General features: G+C 40.8%; 1 protein-coding gene across 1 annotated transcript; it reads right to left on the bottom strand.

Annotated features, from left to right (window-relative positions):
* Nucleotides 1-2745: 2745 nt before the first annotated feature.
* On the bottom strand, nucleotides 2746-15046 carry LOC147883118 (uncharacterized). Its single transcript, XM_087399211.1, has 28 exons — nucleotides 14686-15046; nucleotides 14347-14492; nucleotides 14128-14226; nucleotides 13948-13998; nucleotides 13644-13760; nucleotides 13420-13476; nucleotides 13162-13281; nucleotides 12559-12621; nucleotides 12398-12476; nucleotides 11684-11793; nucleotides 11417-11470; nucleotides 8505-8572; nucleotides 8228-8330; nucleotides 7936-8138; nucleotides 7765-7861; nucleotides 6678-6749; nucleotides 6452-6528; nucleotides 6245-6361; nucleotides 6028-6112; nucleotides 5757-5924; nucleotides 5483-5593; nucleotides 5239-5325; nucleotides 5016-5143; nucleotides 4835-4917; nucleotides 4648-4753; nucleotides 3982-4128; nucleotides 3764-3884; nucleotides 2746-3639 (listed from the first exon to the last, which is right to left on the bottom strand). Exons 1-28 carry the CDS (start codon nucleotides 14861-14863, stop codon nucleotides 3526-3528), a joined length of 2961 nt encoding a protein of 986 aa, XP_087255337.1. The 5' UTR covers nucleotides 14864-15046; the 3' UTR covers nucleotides 2746-3525.
* Between the last annotated feature and the right edge of the window lie 1380 nt (nucleotides 15047-16426).

The following is a 16426-nucleotide window of genomic DNA, read 5'->3' as shown; positions in this document are numbered from 1 at the left end:
ATCGGCCTGGTTGATGGAGGGAGGGGATGCGTTCCAAATCGATGAGATCTCCCCAACCTACTGGATACAAGGTCAAAGCATACATAGGATAGAGCTCCATGAGGCAATCCCTCTTGATAGCCTGGCTCCTCTTTCTCCTCCGGAGGACGGTGTTATAAGAGGTGGTAGCAAGTATCACTCCGTGGAACATTTGGGTGGCTCGTTGCAGTCTCGTGATGGATGAGCATCAAGTTCCACCTGCGGCTACCATGGTTGCCATCTGGCATGTTATCTATACGCTACACTCCACTTGGGAGCATGGGACTCGAGGCTCTAGAGCGACTATTGAGCAGTGTGCTCGATACTACAAGGCTTGGCCTGCAGGAGTCTTCTACATCTTCACTCCACGAGGGATTCGCTGGTTGTATAGTCCCCCCACTTGGCTGTTAGCCCCGGTACCAGAGATTCCCTAAGCAATGAGTTAGGTTTCTCTGGTTTTTCTTTTAACCTTTTCTTGGTATTTTTTCAGCTTGGCACCTTCGGGGCTGCTATTTTGTATGAAGTCTTTCAAGCATTAATAGAAGGTTCCTTTGGAAAATAAATAAATAAATACAAACACCATAGAAGCTTGGGAGAAATATGAAGACAACATGAGACTTCAAACAAGTATATGACTAGAATGATGGACTCTAATCTCGAGAAGCTTGACCTAGATTTATGAACTAAAGGACGAGTCTGCAATGATGCAATGGATGCAAAGCATCAAATGTCTAGATATTGATATGACTTTCCATGAAATGAAGAATGAGCTATTCGATCTTAGGATAAGTGTTGTTTTGGGGGTTCAAATGGAGAATGAGCTATTAGATCTTAGGATTCTAGGAAATGAAGAATGAGCTATTGGACCTTAGGATTCTAGGAAAGTGTTGTTCTAGGGATTCAAAACGAAACGATCCTAGAATTTTGTAGATTAGAAACAGGGAGTCTTTATTTCCCTGTTTCTAATTACATCTAGTGTGGTAAAGTGACTACATATGCGCACGAGATATTCAACATCTGCTAGATGATGCTCATGTATAGGAGAAAAATCCGAAAGAGAGATAAAGGACCAGGTGTAAACTATTTGGTGCTATATAATATCTTCTTTTTTTGTGCACATCCAGGTATTTCTGTCTCGACACAACATTCCCAAAGTTACGTCATCAATCAATGTCACCTGCATCCAATAAGACATCATGACAATTGTGATGGTCGTACCATGAAAAGCAAAATAGGCCACACAGGTCTAGTATTGGTTTTCTGATTCTGAAGAATAATCCAATCTTGATATCAAAACAAGACACTGGTCTCATTTCTAAAAAGTCTCTGATTTCTAAAGAGAGAGGATAGACAGGACAAGAGCCAAGAAACCGACAGATATATATATACATGCATAACACAAGTGTTGAATATCCTTTAGAGGTAAGTTGTCATTTTCAATATTAAAAACTCAATTTTAAAATGTATTAGGCAGACTATCTCCAAGTGAAAATTGCATTTGATTGATTATATATCTCTTTGTTTTTCATTTTTGTTATTTTGTATTCTACTACTCATTAGCACTCACTGGGGCATGCGGAATCAATTGAATAGGATTCAGAATGACATCAGGAAACTTGCTGAAGTGAACAATTGTGGACCTTATAATGCTTCGAGGACCAATTTTTTAACAGTACTTAAGTTTCACTGCTTTTTTAATGCTAAATTTCAATGTTTACATTATTCTGGTATCAACTGCAAGGCTCCAGAGTTTGTTTAACAGAGAAGAATTCCATTGAAGCACAGCTACAAGAAGTTTGGAAGACAGTCGCAGTCACAGTCATGCACGTCTACAACCATGATAAGAGAATATCCAAAATAGTTCTTTCAAAAAAATTAGATGGATTAGTGCCGTGTGTAAATTGAAGAGGTTACTTTCAGCTTGGAAGATGTCTCATCCATTTTAAACTCCATGGATGTTTCCCAAGGAATAAAGGCCCCTGCCATATGACAGCTTCTATTTTAGCTTCAAACGATCCAACGGAGAGAGCTGTGAAAGACCCACCATACACAGAGAAGTCATTTAAAACTGACAGGGATTCTCAGACACAGCATGTACAGGCAAATGAAAGTGATAGCAGTGATTATATTCTCTTCTTTCAGAAAGCAGCTCCGCTCTCTTCACAATTATTCAGCAACAGTAAAGTGGCTGCATTGAAACAAGCTCCAGCCCCAAGGCCAGGAGACACTATCGTAGAAAAACCATGTTTATTGCCTGTAAAAGTAAAAGTTTTAGCTGCAGAAAAAAAAGACCCATGTCTACATTTTTGTGTTCCCACTGCCAGACATTTCAATACTGGGGTAAAGCTGAAAGCATTGAAATGTCTACATCGTACTTGTAAATACTGGTTGAGCATAACTGGCAATTTTTTCAATAGCATTCTTGCAAACAATCTCAATCACTAACCAAAAAGACCCGTGTCTACATTTTTGTGTTGCCACTGCAAATGTTTCAACACTGATTTCAAAATTTAAATCCGCAGATTTTGAGCTAAAGCATGCAGAATGGCAATACGAGTTACCTTTATGAAACTCAATAGAGTTCAGGGAGCCAACAGTAGCAAAGCAGGACATGGAAGATTTTTCACGATGTGAAAATTCTTTTCTGACAAGCTTCCATGTCTGAAATTTTGAGTTTCACAGAAGAAACTCGTATCATGCTTCAACTAATAATTGTGCGGATTTAAATTTTGTTTTACTTAAAAAATACACACATTCCTCCAGACACCTTGATGCAAAAGTCCATTTGATTTAACATTTTGTGGTCGCCCTCAGCTTACACCAGCACATCTCCTTTGGTAGACGTACTCAATAGCAGTCCTGCAAATTTTCTCCAAAAAAGCAACCATGTATTGTGGCATCTATGGTGTTCTCTGTAAATTTAGTGTGATGTGAGAAAAAAAGAGTTAAACATTAGAAAAAAATGAGAACACCGAGCACAGAAACTACCCTCATTAGGTTTGTTACTTCAAAAGAAAGAGCGAACATACAATTGATCTCTTCACAGTTGCCTTTTGGTATGCTTTCTGACGATAGGTTACTGTTTTTATTTAAGACAACTGCTTTTAAAGATCAAAACAATTGGCCTGCTTGTCTAACCTGAGATTCATATGATGTCCAAGTCTGCTTGAACATTCACACTGAATGATTGGGCCTTCTTGACCCCAATTGGTTTGAGGCGTTGTAATGATGTAAGCCTTCTGACATATACAAAAATATTGTACCCCTTTTTCTTTCAAATAATCAGCAACCATTAAAGAGCTGCATGTTTAGATCAACTTCCATTGCAAACATCACATCCATCTTCATGTGTTGTGTGCTCGATTCTGGAATTTCCTCAAAACATGCCCTCCGCTCCATCAACATAGAAGTCACTGCTGCTTAGACTCCCAATGTATCATATGAAGCTTTTACCTGAAGGGTTGATTCTTGGATGCCTTAAAGATAAGTAGAATGATTCCCATAACATCATTGATCAAAAGGGAATTCTGAGTCATCCTCTACAACTTTGAAGGGTTGTGGATGCTTCCCTGAGCAATGCAGGTTCCACATCTTGAAATATGCCCTTTCCAGATTTTTCACCTGAGCAGTCAATAAAATATCCAACTCAAACATGGTCTCATATTTGTCTTGAATAAGTACCCCAAGATAGACTATTCTCAAAAGTACCTTGAAAACGAGAGTTAAGATGGAAGTACTAGCTTACCCATCGCGCAGTGTCAAATAAGGGACATGTCAACCGGGCTGCCCGGAGCTTTGTACTCAATGATTTGAGCATTGAGGGATTTGTCGCTAGTAAAACTGCCTTTTCCTCGTATTCTTTCATGCTAATTCAAAAGAGAGTAAAGAAGGTCAAGCGGACACACATGTGAAGACAATATACTAAGCACTTGACATATAGTAAGAAAACAATAGAGCACACACCTCTTCACTACCATCTCCTCCCCACAACCAGTAGCCATGCAAAGAGATCCGGCAACTCTCGTGGCCATCTTCTCCAGGGGAAGGGTTATCATAGGCAACCCAGCCCACAAGATGTCAGTGCCTGTTGTATGTGCATTGCACAAAGGCCTTCACAACAAACAAAGGGGGTTTTACTCCACCAACACCAAAAAATTGAATTAAATCTTTGCAAAAAACATCACAACTCACCTAACACACCTTGAGAAAACTTATTCACAATTGTTTGTGATAAGACCATGATTGCTAAAAATGTTGTAAGGTCAATTTATCAAACAGAGCAGTTGATAGCCCATACTTATACATATACCTTCATTACACTAGAATATTTACAATCTTACAAATTAAATTTAGAAAAATGAAGGTAAGAAACAAAAGAGAGAGAGAGAGAGAGAGAGAGAGAGAGAGAGAGAGAGAGAGAGAGAGAGAGAAGGGGGGGACCGGGGGGGGGGGGGGGAGAGAACCAAGACAAACAAGGAAGGAAATGTTCAGGAAAATTGAAGAGATCATCATCAGCAGCTCTGATATAAGCAGAAGCAAGATAATGCAGAAGATCACCTGCCCATAGAAAACCAATTTATTCTATACAAACAGACTGATTTTGGATTAAGTCACAAAAGGGGATCTTACGTGTCAAGGAAAAGATCAGCTAGAGAGCTTCGGCGAATATGCTCATTTTTAGCTGCAACGTCTGTGAAAATAATCTGTTCAGGCTGGACACCTTGCGACATGGCATCTGTACAATGTCAAAATGAGATTAGTTCTTTTCTACTACCTCTTCGTGAGACGATCAAGCTATGAAAAAGGAGCTACTTACATGCCCGCAGTCTGTTCTCACCAGCCGCCGGAAAACGCAAGAGCCATAGAGCACTATTTGGAACCCTTTTGAGTATATTGCACCTGACAAATAATGATAGTACCATTCAGGTACAATCTGATAGTGTAGAGCTTGACTGCATGTAAAATTGTAAATGTACTGACTTAAAACAACAGCCTACCATGTCACAAAAACCTCTGGATCTATCTTGTACAGCTGATTGAAGCATGCAAATAGAAATTTATCTTCAGGCAAGCCATAGTCTGAACGCTTGGCTTTACAATTCGGATCCAAAATATCAAGGTTTTTCTGCAGCAAAGAGAAGAAGGGTTGAAATACCTAATTTTTTAAATGCATTCTGTATACAAATTGGTGACAGAAGATCAACGTCAGCTAGAGCTTGCCTGCTTATAATCATTGACAAAGTAACAGTGCGGTAAATGGACAAGCTTCTCAGAGTAGATGTTGCCATAACAAGCCGGAGAAACAAACTGCAAACATTCCACAACTTCCCACTTCAAAAGAATATTGTGAAACAAAGTGCACAACTTCCCACTTCAAAAAGAATATTGTGAAACCAATTGTCAAAGTCAGGCATGAGAATGCACCAGCGAAAGGAAAATGGGCAAATCTCCACTATGTGCTTACCTCATCAGTCACTAAATAATGAATGTAATCAGCACCGGTAGTGCCAGGAAACCCCATGTATGAAACCTGTATTGGAGCTGGTTGCATGGCAAAAATTTCATTCCTTGCCCCCTGGTTGAAGAAGCAATGCAATGTAAAGAAACGATAAAAAAGCATCAAGTGTTGAGAGTGCATATACCTATGCACGAAAGCTGTCAAGACAATAAGTTTATACTACAAGAAAGAAGGCGAATCAAAATTCAAGGGTCAGTGCAGTCCTCACACTAACACCTACCTTGGTATACCCATTGAGATTAATCAAGATCTGGATCTGGTCTTCAGCAATTAATCTTGCAATTACATCTGAAACAGCAGACGATACATCTTTGAAGTGTTCTGCTTCAGCTGTGATACGCTGCCTCCATTCACTCCCATCACTTTGGCTCAATGCATAGCAAAACACCTGACTCGCCAGAATTACCAACCAAACCAAACAAAAAGTTTTAAATACATATGAAGCCATTGAGAAACCTTGGCAAAACCATGATACATATCTCTCTGAGTACCTCTACATTTTCTCGATTGTGCATCCCAAAAACAGAACCCATGAGATGAGAGAGAGGATGATTCCCAAAGTCGCTGCTTACATAACTGCAATAATAGCAAGCCAGAAGATCAAACAAGGAGTTTCCAAGGGCCTTACCAGAACACAAATCATAACCAAACTATCATTCTCAAAGTTACCAAACTATCGTTCCTGGACTTTGAGAACATAGTACATACCCTACTCTCAGTCGCCCGGAACCACCCTCACTCTTCACAGGCACTGATAACGGATGACTGAAGGGTGGTAAGCTAAACCGTGAAGCAACTAGAGACGAATGCTTTGCATATTGGCGGCTGAAACCATAAGGGGCAGTTCTTGAGTACATCAATATTCATTGCATCTTACAAGATCAAAAAACCATAAAACGAACCAGCAGCAATTACCTTATATCCAAAGCAAGCAAAGGATCAAGGGGATACGCAATTGCATGGAAAGGCTGCACACTAGGAAAAACTTGAATCTGCCAAATACAGTAAAACATCACGGTATCAATCCATGCACCTACATCTGTGAGCAGTATACTTTAAGGCAGGCCTTTATAGCCAATAATTGGAATACCAAAGCAAAAGAAATAGCTTGGAACAAAAAATATTAATAAACAAACTTTACTTTAATCTGTTGCCTGATAATACGCTCGACCTCCACAAATTTGTTTTCACGATCCTCCCAATCGCATACGCACTGAAACATAAGACATACAATGAAGCAGGCTTCTATTTATGTGCACCACACACATCCACAGAGTGGCAAAACTCAGAAAACCTCTCGTTAGTGGAACAGCCTAAACAAAGTGTCGTAGCGCATTCTCAAAATTCAGACTGCCATTTACAAGTCACATGGAAACAATGGATTGTTCTTGTTGATGTTGAACTTCTTAAGGGCTGTTTACTAAGACCTTCTGGGTGTTTTTGCCTTTTCAAATAGGTTACAACACATTAGTTGTGGCACACCCGATAGATAGTAATTAGTTGTAGATTTTCTGAGGATTGATGGGACATAACAAAACTAATGCCTGACTGTCACCCACGACTACATTTTCTCAGCCACTCAAGCTGGCCATAGATTCCAGAAGCAGCCTGTACACTTTCCAACTCAACCTACAACATGGGGGTACAACACTTCAAGGGCCTGCCACAGTATAAAGCATACCTTCCACATGGTTACAAGTACACTCTGAGGTTCATGTATCAATCCAGTCCAGGTTCCACCCACTTGCTCAATGTTCTAGAACGGTAGAGAACTATAAAGTGTCACATATTAAATAAGGGCTGCTGCACTACCGTGCTGCCATTGAAAACAGGACATCAAGGATATTGTCTCTGGAGACAACCAGAATTAGTGCCTATGCATCTATCGGACCATGAATTCTTCTGAATCACATTTCCTTCCAAAAATGTTCCTTACTACCTTTTGGCCTGTATAGGTGCACCTTATAACATTCTACTACAGTAGATCAGGTTCCTTTATGTTCTTGCAAAAAGATTCAAGAAAACTTTCATTCCCCAGGAAGAATCAAAGACTGAAACAAGAGCTGCATAAGTGTAGCAAGACAACAAAAGCCCCCTAAACCAGCATCGCGGCATTTGCCCAACATGACAGTAAGATTTAAGAGCTCCTGTGCTAAACAGCGCCATCTTCACTGAATGCCTTCTAACCAAAGGTCACAGAGAGGTAAGAGAATAATGCTGAGACAAACCTGCAGAGTATGAAGCAGGTTACAGGTTGCTTCAGGAAAGTCAGATCGAAGATTCAAAGCCTGTTTATAGCTTTTTATGGCAGCCTCTACATGACCACTGCAACAAAATTTTGGAAAATCAAAACCAGAAAGTACGTTAACTTTTGACACTCTTAGGAGATTGCCACAAACCTATCCTTGTAAGCTGAAGCTAAGTTGGCATGACCCTCTGCCATCGTTGGCCGTATTGTCACAGCACGGACATAATCCTGAATAGCCTCACTCACACGACCGACTTCTTTCAGAGTATTTCCTCTGTTCACAAGACCATCTGCTGCAAGAGGGTCTATGCGTAAGACTTCATTGTAGCACGCTATTGCTTCAGCATAATGTCCCTGTCAAAAGACGTTTCAATTCAGCACCTTAGCACTTGCCATCTGGCAAAGGCAGATGATTTCCCAAAAAACAAGCCAAACACTCTAACCTGCTGCTTATAAATGGTTGCCAAATTATTATAAGGTGCTGATAAGCCCGTAGTAACTGTCAACGTCGCCTTATAGAAGTTTGCTGCAATATTGACCATGTTTCTGCCAACCCAAATTGAAGACATGAAGTGTAGAGGTGTACAAAAGCGAACAAGACTAACCCAAGTTAAACAAACGAGTTTGAGACATCATCAAAGACAGACAAAAGCCTTGTTAACATATGCATATAGCAAAACGAGTACTTTAGTGGGACATGAACAGAACTGCAACACTTACGCTTCCATATATATGTTTCCCAAATTTGTAAGGGCCTGAGGATGATTTGCCTGAAGCTGAAGACAAGCCTGCAAACACCAACAAACTTCAATGTTGTCGTCAACATACCTGACTTGTCAACATACCTGACAGCATGCAACTATGTGAAACTCACAGCAAAAAATGGAAAAAAGAAAACCAAGAAGAATCGCATTCTGCTATAAAACAATCGAGTCAGCGGTGCACCAGAACAATTTTCGCTCCTCAGTCCAACTCCAAATTACAATATGATCTTATTGGATAAGTGCACACTCAGCACTGGCAAGAGAAGAAATTGGGATAGTAACAAATATAGCCTTCCGCAGTCTCTGAATTCCATTCAACTTTTTGAACTTTGCAAATTTATTACACCACCCATATCCCTATGGATCACATAGAAGCCACTAGTATAGCAATTATTGACTTTTCTGCTAAAACTAGGAGGCTTACGTATTCACCATCTTCAACAAATCTCAATCACTTAATCCAAACGTGAGGAGATTATATATTTCCCTTACAAACGCTCCTCAACACCAAACTATAATACAATCTTATTGGATAAGTGCACACTCCACACTGGTAAGAGGAGAAATTGGGCACATAGAAGCCACTCTATTCACTCTTCTGCTGGTCTAGAATTTCACTTTACTTTGGGCTATATACTGGAATCTTATGTTTTGTCTATAGCAGAAGACTCGCATACATGCTAGCATTAACACAAAGCATCAAAGACAAGACACCAGTATTGGGTGCAACCGTCCCCGCTAGTTGCTTTGTTCTTCCTATAACTGGATAATAGCCTGAGTGTGACTCCAACTTTATTAGAACATGGCTCTAAGGACTGCCTTGGCCCAACGAGGGTGCGCCAATCATCTTCATGCTGCTAGCTGGTGGATGCATGCCCCTTACTGCTCAGCACTCACCCTGGCTGACTGCTGGCTATTGCTTGCAAGAGATGATAACTGAGATCCTGAAGGCTTGCCCCCTTTACTTATAGTTGACCTATTGGTCTGCTGCAGGCTAGCTTTGGGGTCTGTCTGTACAACCTGAAGAGTGGCAGAAGTCCTCTGTGAGTTCTTCCTGCTGCTCTTTCACTTACTAGCTTCTCTGCACACGTCTTGTGGGCTGGTCATTGCTGCCCATCAACCTGCTCCATAAACGGCCTCTGAACTTGGTCATGTACTAAATTCTTGGTCTTAAAAGGGAGGTCTTGGCAAACTCAAACAGCGACATTGAAGCCCTTCAAAAGGCAGCGCTTAGTGAGGAGTGTCTTGAGCATTCAGCTCCATCTGAGATCTCAGCTTTGCATCTTCCTTGATTAATGTTTTTTACCGGCATCTTTGCTGAAGTGTTTGGCTCTCCTGACAGCAGTTTTTCCCACGCTTGTGGATGAATAAAGACTGAGCTCTCTTTCTCTCCTCTCTGCTGTAGTGAATCTCTAAGTGTTTGGAAAGAGTTTCCTAGATCCATCTGCGTTGGAGGTTCAAGCATTCACGCCTCTGTTTCTGACAACAAGGTAGCCTTGATGCTGGAATACAGACTGCCCCATGTGATGCTAGTTTGCGGCCTTTGTGCTTTGATATCGGCCTTGCTTAGCATTCATCACATCATGAGGATGATGCATGAAGCGATTCGTTCAGATGATCTCTCTAAACCTCTTCATATATCCCTAATATCTGCACAACCAATCAGGACAGCTGGATTCCCTTCTGCTACATCTACAGCACTAATCTGGACACTCAGTTCTGTTTACTAAAACCAAGTTCCTACATAGCCTGATATTTCTTGTAAACTTAGAACCCCTTTCCGGAATACTATGTTGCATACTTCAGTATGAGCCCTCCACTATTTCTTACAAGATTCACCAATCCTCTGAAATGCCTAAGGACAGGTTCCCAGATAAGCTTTGTTTCTTTCGCTTCCAAACAAAACATCCCCACAAATGCACATACTCGACTTATTCAAAGTTGAAGCGTTGTGTGGAATACTGCAAGGATCTGTAGCCAACTCAACCTCCTTCAAACTACATTTTTCCCATTTCCTTTTCAACAACCATACCAAAAATCGTCATTTACCAAAATGGGCCAGTAACAATCCAAATTCATTCATCTCCTGACTTCAAAAATGCATCCAGTACTCCAGGCATCCAGCATGTCCGGAAAACTGAAGCTAGTATGTATCAATACTGACAATCAGACTCCATTCATAAAATCTTCACTCTGCTTCACTTATAAGCCATTAATAGAGAGTTCACACTCAATCAATAAGGTGATCTGAGTTCAAAATAAGGCAATTCAACTCTCCTACTTCCAAGTTGCTACTGAAACATAGAAAGTAGGGCCACTTGCAAACTTTTACACCAACAAGGTCCATTGTGAAGCTACATCTTGAAAGGCTGACAAAGCTTTAGAGATATACTGTCATCAAGAGCATTCACATTATATGCCTACGAGATAAATTGATAAAAGGACAGTAACAACATCAGCTCACAAACTTTTGCTACGATGTCCCAGCGCGTGTAGAGTCAGAACATATACATGTGAGCATGCATGTGTAAAAATATATTTCACACGCACGTATAAATGTATTTTACACATTTAGATGCATGCCTAGGCCCTGCACGCATGTATGTAACAGGATCACTTATATTGCTTAAGAACAAACAGAAACATGCCAATATGTAAGCTGAACTAGCCTGAGAAGGAACTACCTCTTGTAGTAGATTCTCTAATTCAGCTCAATCATTATTTCAGTACACCATATTGTAATATTACTACAAGACTGGCAGCATTACTAATCTATGCATTACTTCGATCTTCATAGCCAAAAATACATTGAATTACCCAAAACTATTATGCATAAAAGCATTACTGGGTTGAGCATATGAAATAGACCTGATAGCACACTATTGCCTCTTCAACCCTTCCTGCGTCCTTCAATGCATTACCCTGTGAAGCCAGATGAAAATAACATGTGACTAGAATGTAGCCAATATTCTAAATTGAGAACTGACATAAACAAATATTTTTAATTAATATCATCAAAACCTACTGAGCAAAGGAATGCTCATAAGAAACCAAGAAGCTCACAAAGAAAACTAGGCAAAATCTTGAAAAGAAGCAGGTCTTATTATCGTTTACAAAAATGGAATTGCGACTCACAAGATTATTGTACGCCTCCAAGAAAGTAGAATCCAACAAGATGGCTTGCTTGTAATGCAGGATCGCCAGGTCCAGATTGCTCTGCTCGTAGTAAACACTTGCTAGATTACCTGCACATCATGACACCGTGCCCAGCAACCCCCCGTCACCCAAACCACACACTTACCAGATGCTGATAGTGACCCTCCATACAACAAGAAACGCCACCCCTAGTTATGGCTGGCAGCTGTACTAGTTGCTGGATTGCGAAGGGACATCGGCACTCCTCTCCATTTAAAGATCTTTGTACGTTGGTTCCCCAAGAAAATAAATGGCAAAAAACTTTCCAGCCATGTGTGTGATATGTGATGACCTCTACACTAGTATAAGAATACAAGTTCATGAGGTTCTCCATTGCTGTCAGGACTTTTTATGACCAAACAGACGAGTTGGGAAATTAAAGCCTCAGGCAATCACTTGATGTCCCGGGCCGCGCACCTTCACTAAATGAGACAACAACAGAACACGAAAAGGACATTCTGTCAGGACACAGAATATTCCAGACACTGAAGCCAAGTGGCAAGCAGGTTCCCCTTCTCTCTTACAAAGCACCCGTGTGTGCAAAAAAAGAACAAAAGAAGCAAATACACACAGGCATATGCACATGCGTATGCAGCTAGTGGGAGGAAAAAAGAGACCGATGAAGATAGTTGGCACAATGAAGTTTGTCCTTACCATAAGCAATTGCATAATCCGGTCTAATCTGTATTGCTTTTTGATAACACACTATGGCCTCTTGGGGCCGTCCCATAGCCTGCAATGAGTTGACTGACTGTTTTAGACCTGCATCGCTCAAATCATCATATTTATGCCTTGCATCGTTTGAAAACACTGACCTTTAGAACATTCCCTTGGTTCATGTATGCATCAGCAAAGTTAGGTTTCAGCCTGATAGCCTCCTGGAACACATACCATGAAAAACGCCATTAGGGTTGGAACTGTACTCTTTATGATTAGATGTCGGTGTAGAGAAGTGGTATATCCTGCAAGATGCATGCACAATTCCTTCAAATAGGAAAGAACAATACTAGACATTGTCAAATATGAGGCACTTGGTGACCCATCATTTAGTCTGTGTATTGTAATTGGAAACAAGAGTGCACAAGTGTGTGGCCTCCTAGTATAGTGGTAAGGCAAGGTCTTTTGGATGCAAAAGAGAAAGCAAACCATTTTTTAAATGTGTGTTGGGCTATTAAAAGGGAATTTCTGTTAAATGATCTCCATAAATGGCAATTTGAAACACAACTTAATTATTTCTTTTAAAAATTTACACGTGGAAATTCAGAGTTTCAATCCTCCACTACCTTTTAATAGGCAGTGCTAATAAAACAAACACAAGCTAAACCATATTTCCAACGATAGTTTCATGCTTGTCACTCGCATTCATGCCACTCACTGATGACTTGGTCCAGCACACCCTGCATAACCCAGGAACTTACTTTATAATATGCCAGCGCTTTTTGATAGTCCCCAGCTTCCATAAATAGACCAGCCATATTTGACCACGCTATGGCAAAAGTAGGCTGAATCCGGAGAGCCTCCACATAGCAAAGATAAGCCTGAAGCATCCAACAAGGTATGATCAGGGAGTTGAGGTAAAAACGATCTGACTCACACTGGTTCACCTTAGCACAAGTTATAATTGTTGACAAAATGCACTTTGAAAGATCATCTTCAGGAGACAAAGAGACATTTACATGCTGAGCCAAGCCCCGTGCCTTTAACAAATTTCCCAAATTGCTATAAGCATCAACCTGTAAATACCAAGAAAACTTGCATCATCAAAGGTGGCTTCACAAAACATCGTCTATGGAAATAATTAAGACTGCAGCAACGCTCAAGTTTGCAAACGCTTAAAATTTCATTGAAGCCCAATAAGGGGACTAGTGACTTCAGTCTTCCACTTCTGCAAGATTCATACCAATTTGGGGTTAATAGAGAGAGCTTGGCGACAACATTCCTCTGCTTCCCGTAGCATTCCCTTGCGCATGTAGGCACTGGCAAGATTCGACCATGCATCACAAAACCTGGGGCGTAGCTGTAAAGAGAAGCAGGTCAACCATCAGCTTCCAGCAAACATTCTCCGTATTTCTTACTATTTGGCAGAATAGTCAACAGAAATGATTTCGTTGCCCTGTTATAAGCTTAAGTTTCAACATCACTTATTGAAGCTCTCAATGAGTTTCACAAAAATCGAGAATTGCAAGGGCAAAAGTTTCATTTACCTCGATAGCAATGGAGTAGTATTGAACCGCTAGATCAATATTTCCTTTTTCCTGGAATTTGCGTCAGCCAAACTCACAGTTAATCGACATAAACCTCGTATAACTGAGAAGAGTAACTACTCATGGTACAAATGAACCATGTAAACAAAAGATAATGCCAAAAAAAGACTCTGAATTTACCTTCCAAGCATTAGCCATGTTGCCGTAGCACTCAGCGAACTGAGGATCAATTCTTATAGCTTCCTCGTTCTTCTTGATGCACATATCGAAGTCATGAAGCTGAAAAACATACAATTTCCATTGATTGAATTGAAGTAAACCCGCACAGATAATGCTAAAACTTCACCGCCTAGTCACATGAACAAATCTTTAGGCTTGAGAAAAGATTAAACCAAAGACCTGGTAATAGATTGCACCCAATAGCAGAAGAGCGTCAGTACGCAACGGGTTTTTCTCATGCACTGCCCCACAATGCTCTAATGCTTGGTTAAAATTGCCAGCCTTGTATTCCTTGTGCGCCAATGCAAGAAGAGTGTCTTCATCAACTGCATCAAACAGTTATCACATTCTAACATTATTAAACCAATTGAAACTACATGTATACGATGATGCCTGATCATGACCACGATAGAAGTACACAGCAGATGATTTGGAAACAAAAAGGTCAATTTCGATAAATCTTCCTCTTATGCCTGTGATCTGGGATCCCAAAGACTGATGCAAAGCAGAGTGACTTACAATCGACCTGATCCAACCCGAGCAGTTGCTGATGCGCAGCGGAAGCTTGAGATTTGGGATGCAAGGGGAGGGAGAGCTGCTGATCGGGAGGTTCGGCCTTGACGGGATCCCGGGGGAAGCTATTGGGGGGATGGTGATGGCTGGGGGGCTGGCGGAGGGCATTTTGGACGGAAAGCATGGCTGCGGAAGGATTAAAATGGGGAGGAAGGGGAGGAGATTAAAAGGGTTTTGCCATCAAAAGGGCGGGGAGAGCATGATCTGAGGCGAAAGGGTAGGGCAAAATCTCTGCATGAACCACGGCCAAAGCAAAGCTTTAAGCTTTGCAAGCTTTCTTCTTGCGCTGGCTATGGCGGACACCAAGATTTTCTCTCTCTTCTCTCTCTCTTCCCCCTTTTTTTTATTACGTACCCCCTCCCCTTCACCACGTCACCCCCCCTTTTTTCCTCCCCTTTCTCCATAACTTTTTAAGGATATCAGCCCTGTGCTCAAACTCGCTCTTTGTCGGTCCTCATCTTCATGGGGCTTATGCTGCACTCATTTGCTAGATTTGCACAGGATGTGCACTTACACTTAGCTAGGAGCCTTGAGCTCAAACTCGCTCTTCGTCGGTCCTCATCTTCATGGGGCTTCTGATGCATTCATTTGCTAGATTTGCACAGGATGTGCACTTACACTCAGCCTCGCTAGACATCCCAGCTGCATTCATTTGCTAGATATGTGCAAGATGTGCACTTGAGCTACTCCGGCGTTTCATCTTAGCTAGGACATCCATTGGTCCATGCCCTCATTTCAACTCTTGCAACAACGAGCGATGGCCCCCACAGTTGGTTCTAGTACAAAATATGGGAATGGTTGGGGAGGATTGTACTCGAAGGACAGGTTGGTTGCCCTCAATACAATAAGGGGGCCTACGCACATGTTATGTGGGTGTGCTGCATGTGGGTAGGGGAAAAACCACATCAAAAAACCACAAGAAAGTAAGTGTGTGTGGAAGCCTTGTAGACCAATTCTATCAAGGCGTCTTGACATGTGCACACCCACTCCATCTAGCTTGCTTGACAATTCTAAAATCTTGAATCTTCTCCCCACACTTGTCATGACTCAATATAGTCATTGTCATGCTTGTGAGGGATTGAATGTATTGCCCTTTTAACGTGTACTATCATCCTTCACTATGATGTATTCCTACTAACTAAGATGCAATACAGTGCTTCTTAAGCAATACATGGTGCATTGTATCATAACTCATCTATGCTTTCTTCTTTTTACAAAGAAATGATTACTAATTAAGAATATATAATGAATTCATTTTTACGCCAGAAAATCAAAGGAGAGAATAAAATGTAATTTTATAAGGCTTTGAATGAAAAGCTACCTTGAAAAGCTAAAAAGGAAATCACTGAATTTTGCAAAAAAAGCAAAATGAGAAAAGCAAAAGGAAAGTAAGTAATATACTATTCTCTTCATCCATCCATGAGAGTCCTCCACAAACTACTATATGGAGTAAGGGAACATGCTCACTCGAAACCACCCCAAGTAAGTTATGACCCTTTGGAAGTAGCATAGATTATGAAATCATTAAAAGCAAGATTTTATACTTGAATTCTTTGAATCTTGATTATTAGTTCCCCTTTTTTATATGATGATGGACATAATATTATTTCTTTGTTCCATTGTTGTGCACATAAACTTTTATTATTCTCCTAAAGTACCAACTATTTCTTTCAATATCTTTCCTTTT

The sequence above is a fragment of the Dipteris shenzhenensis genome, chromosome 28 (assembly GCF_047967505.1).
Source record: "Dipteris shenzhenensis isolate YYH24624 ecotype China chromosome 28, Dip_SZ_1.0, whole genome shotgun sequence".
Classification (NCBI taxonomy): domain Eukaryota; kingdom Viridiplantae; phylum Streptophyta; class Polypodiopsida; order Gleicheniales; family Dipteridaceae; genus Dipteris; species Dipteris shenzhenensis.
This window is presented reverse-complemented; position numbering and strand designations above follow the sequence as displayed.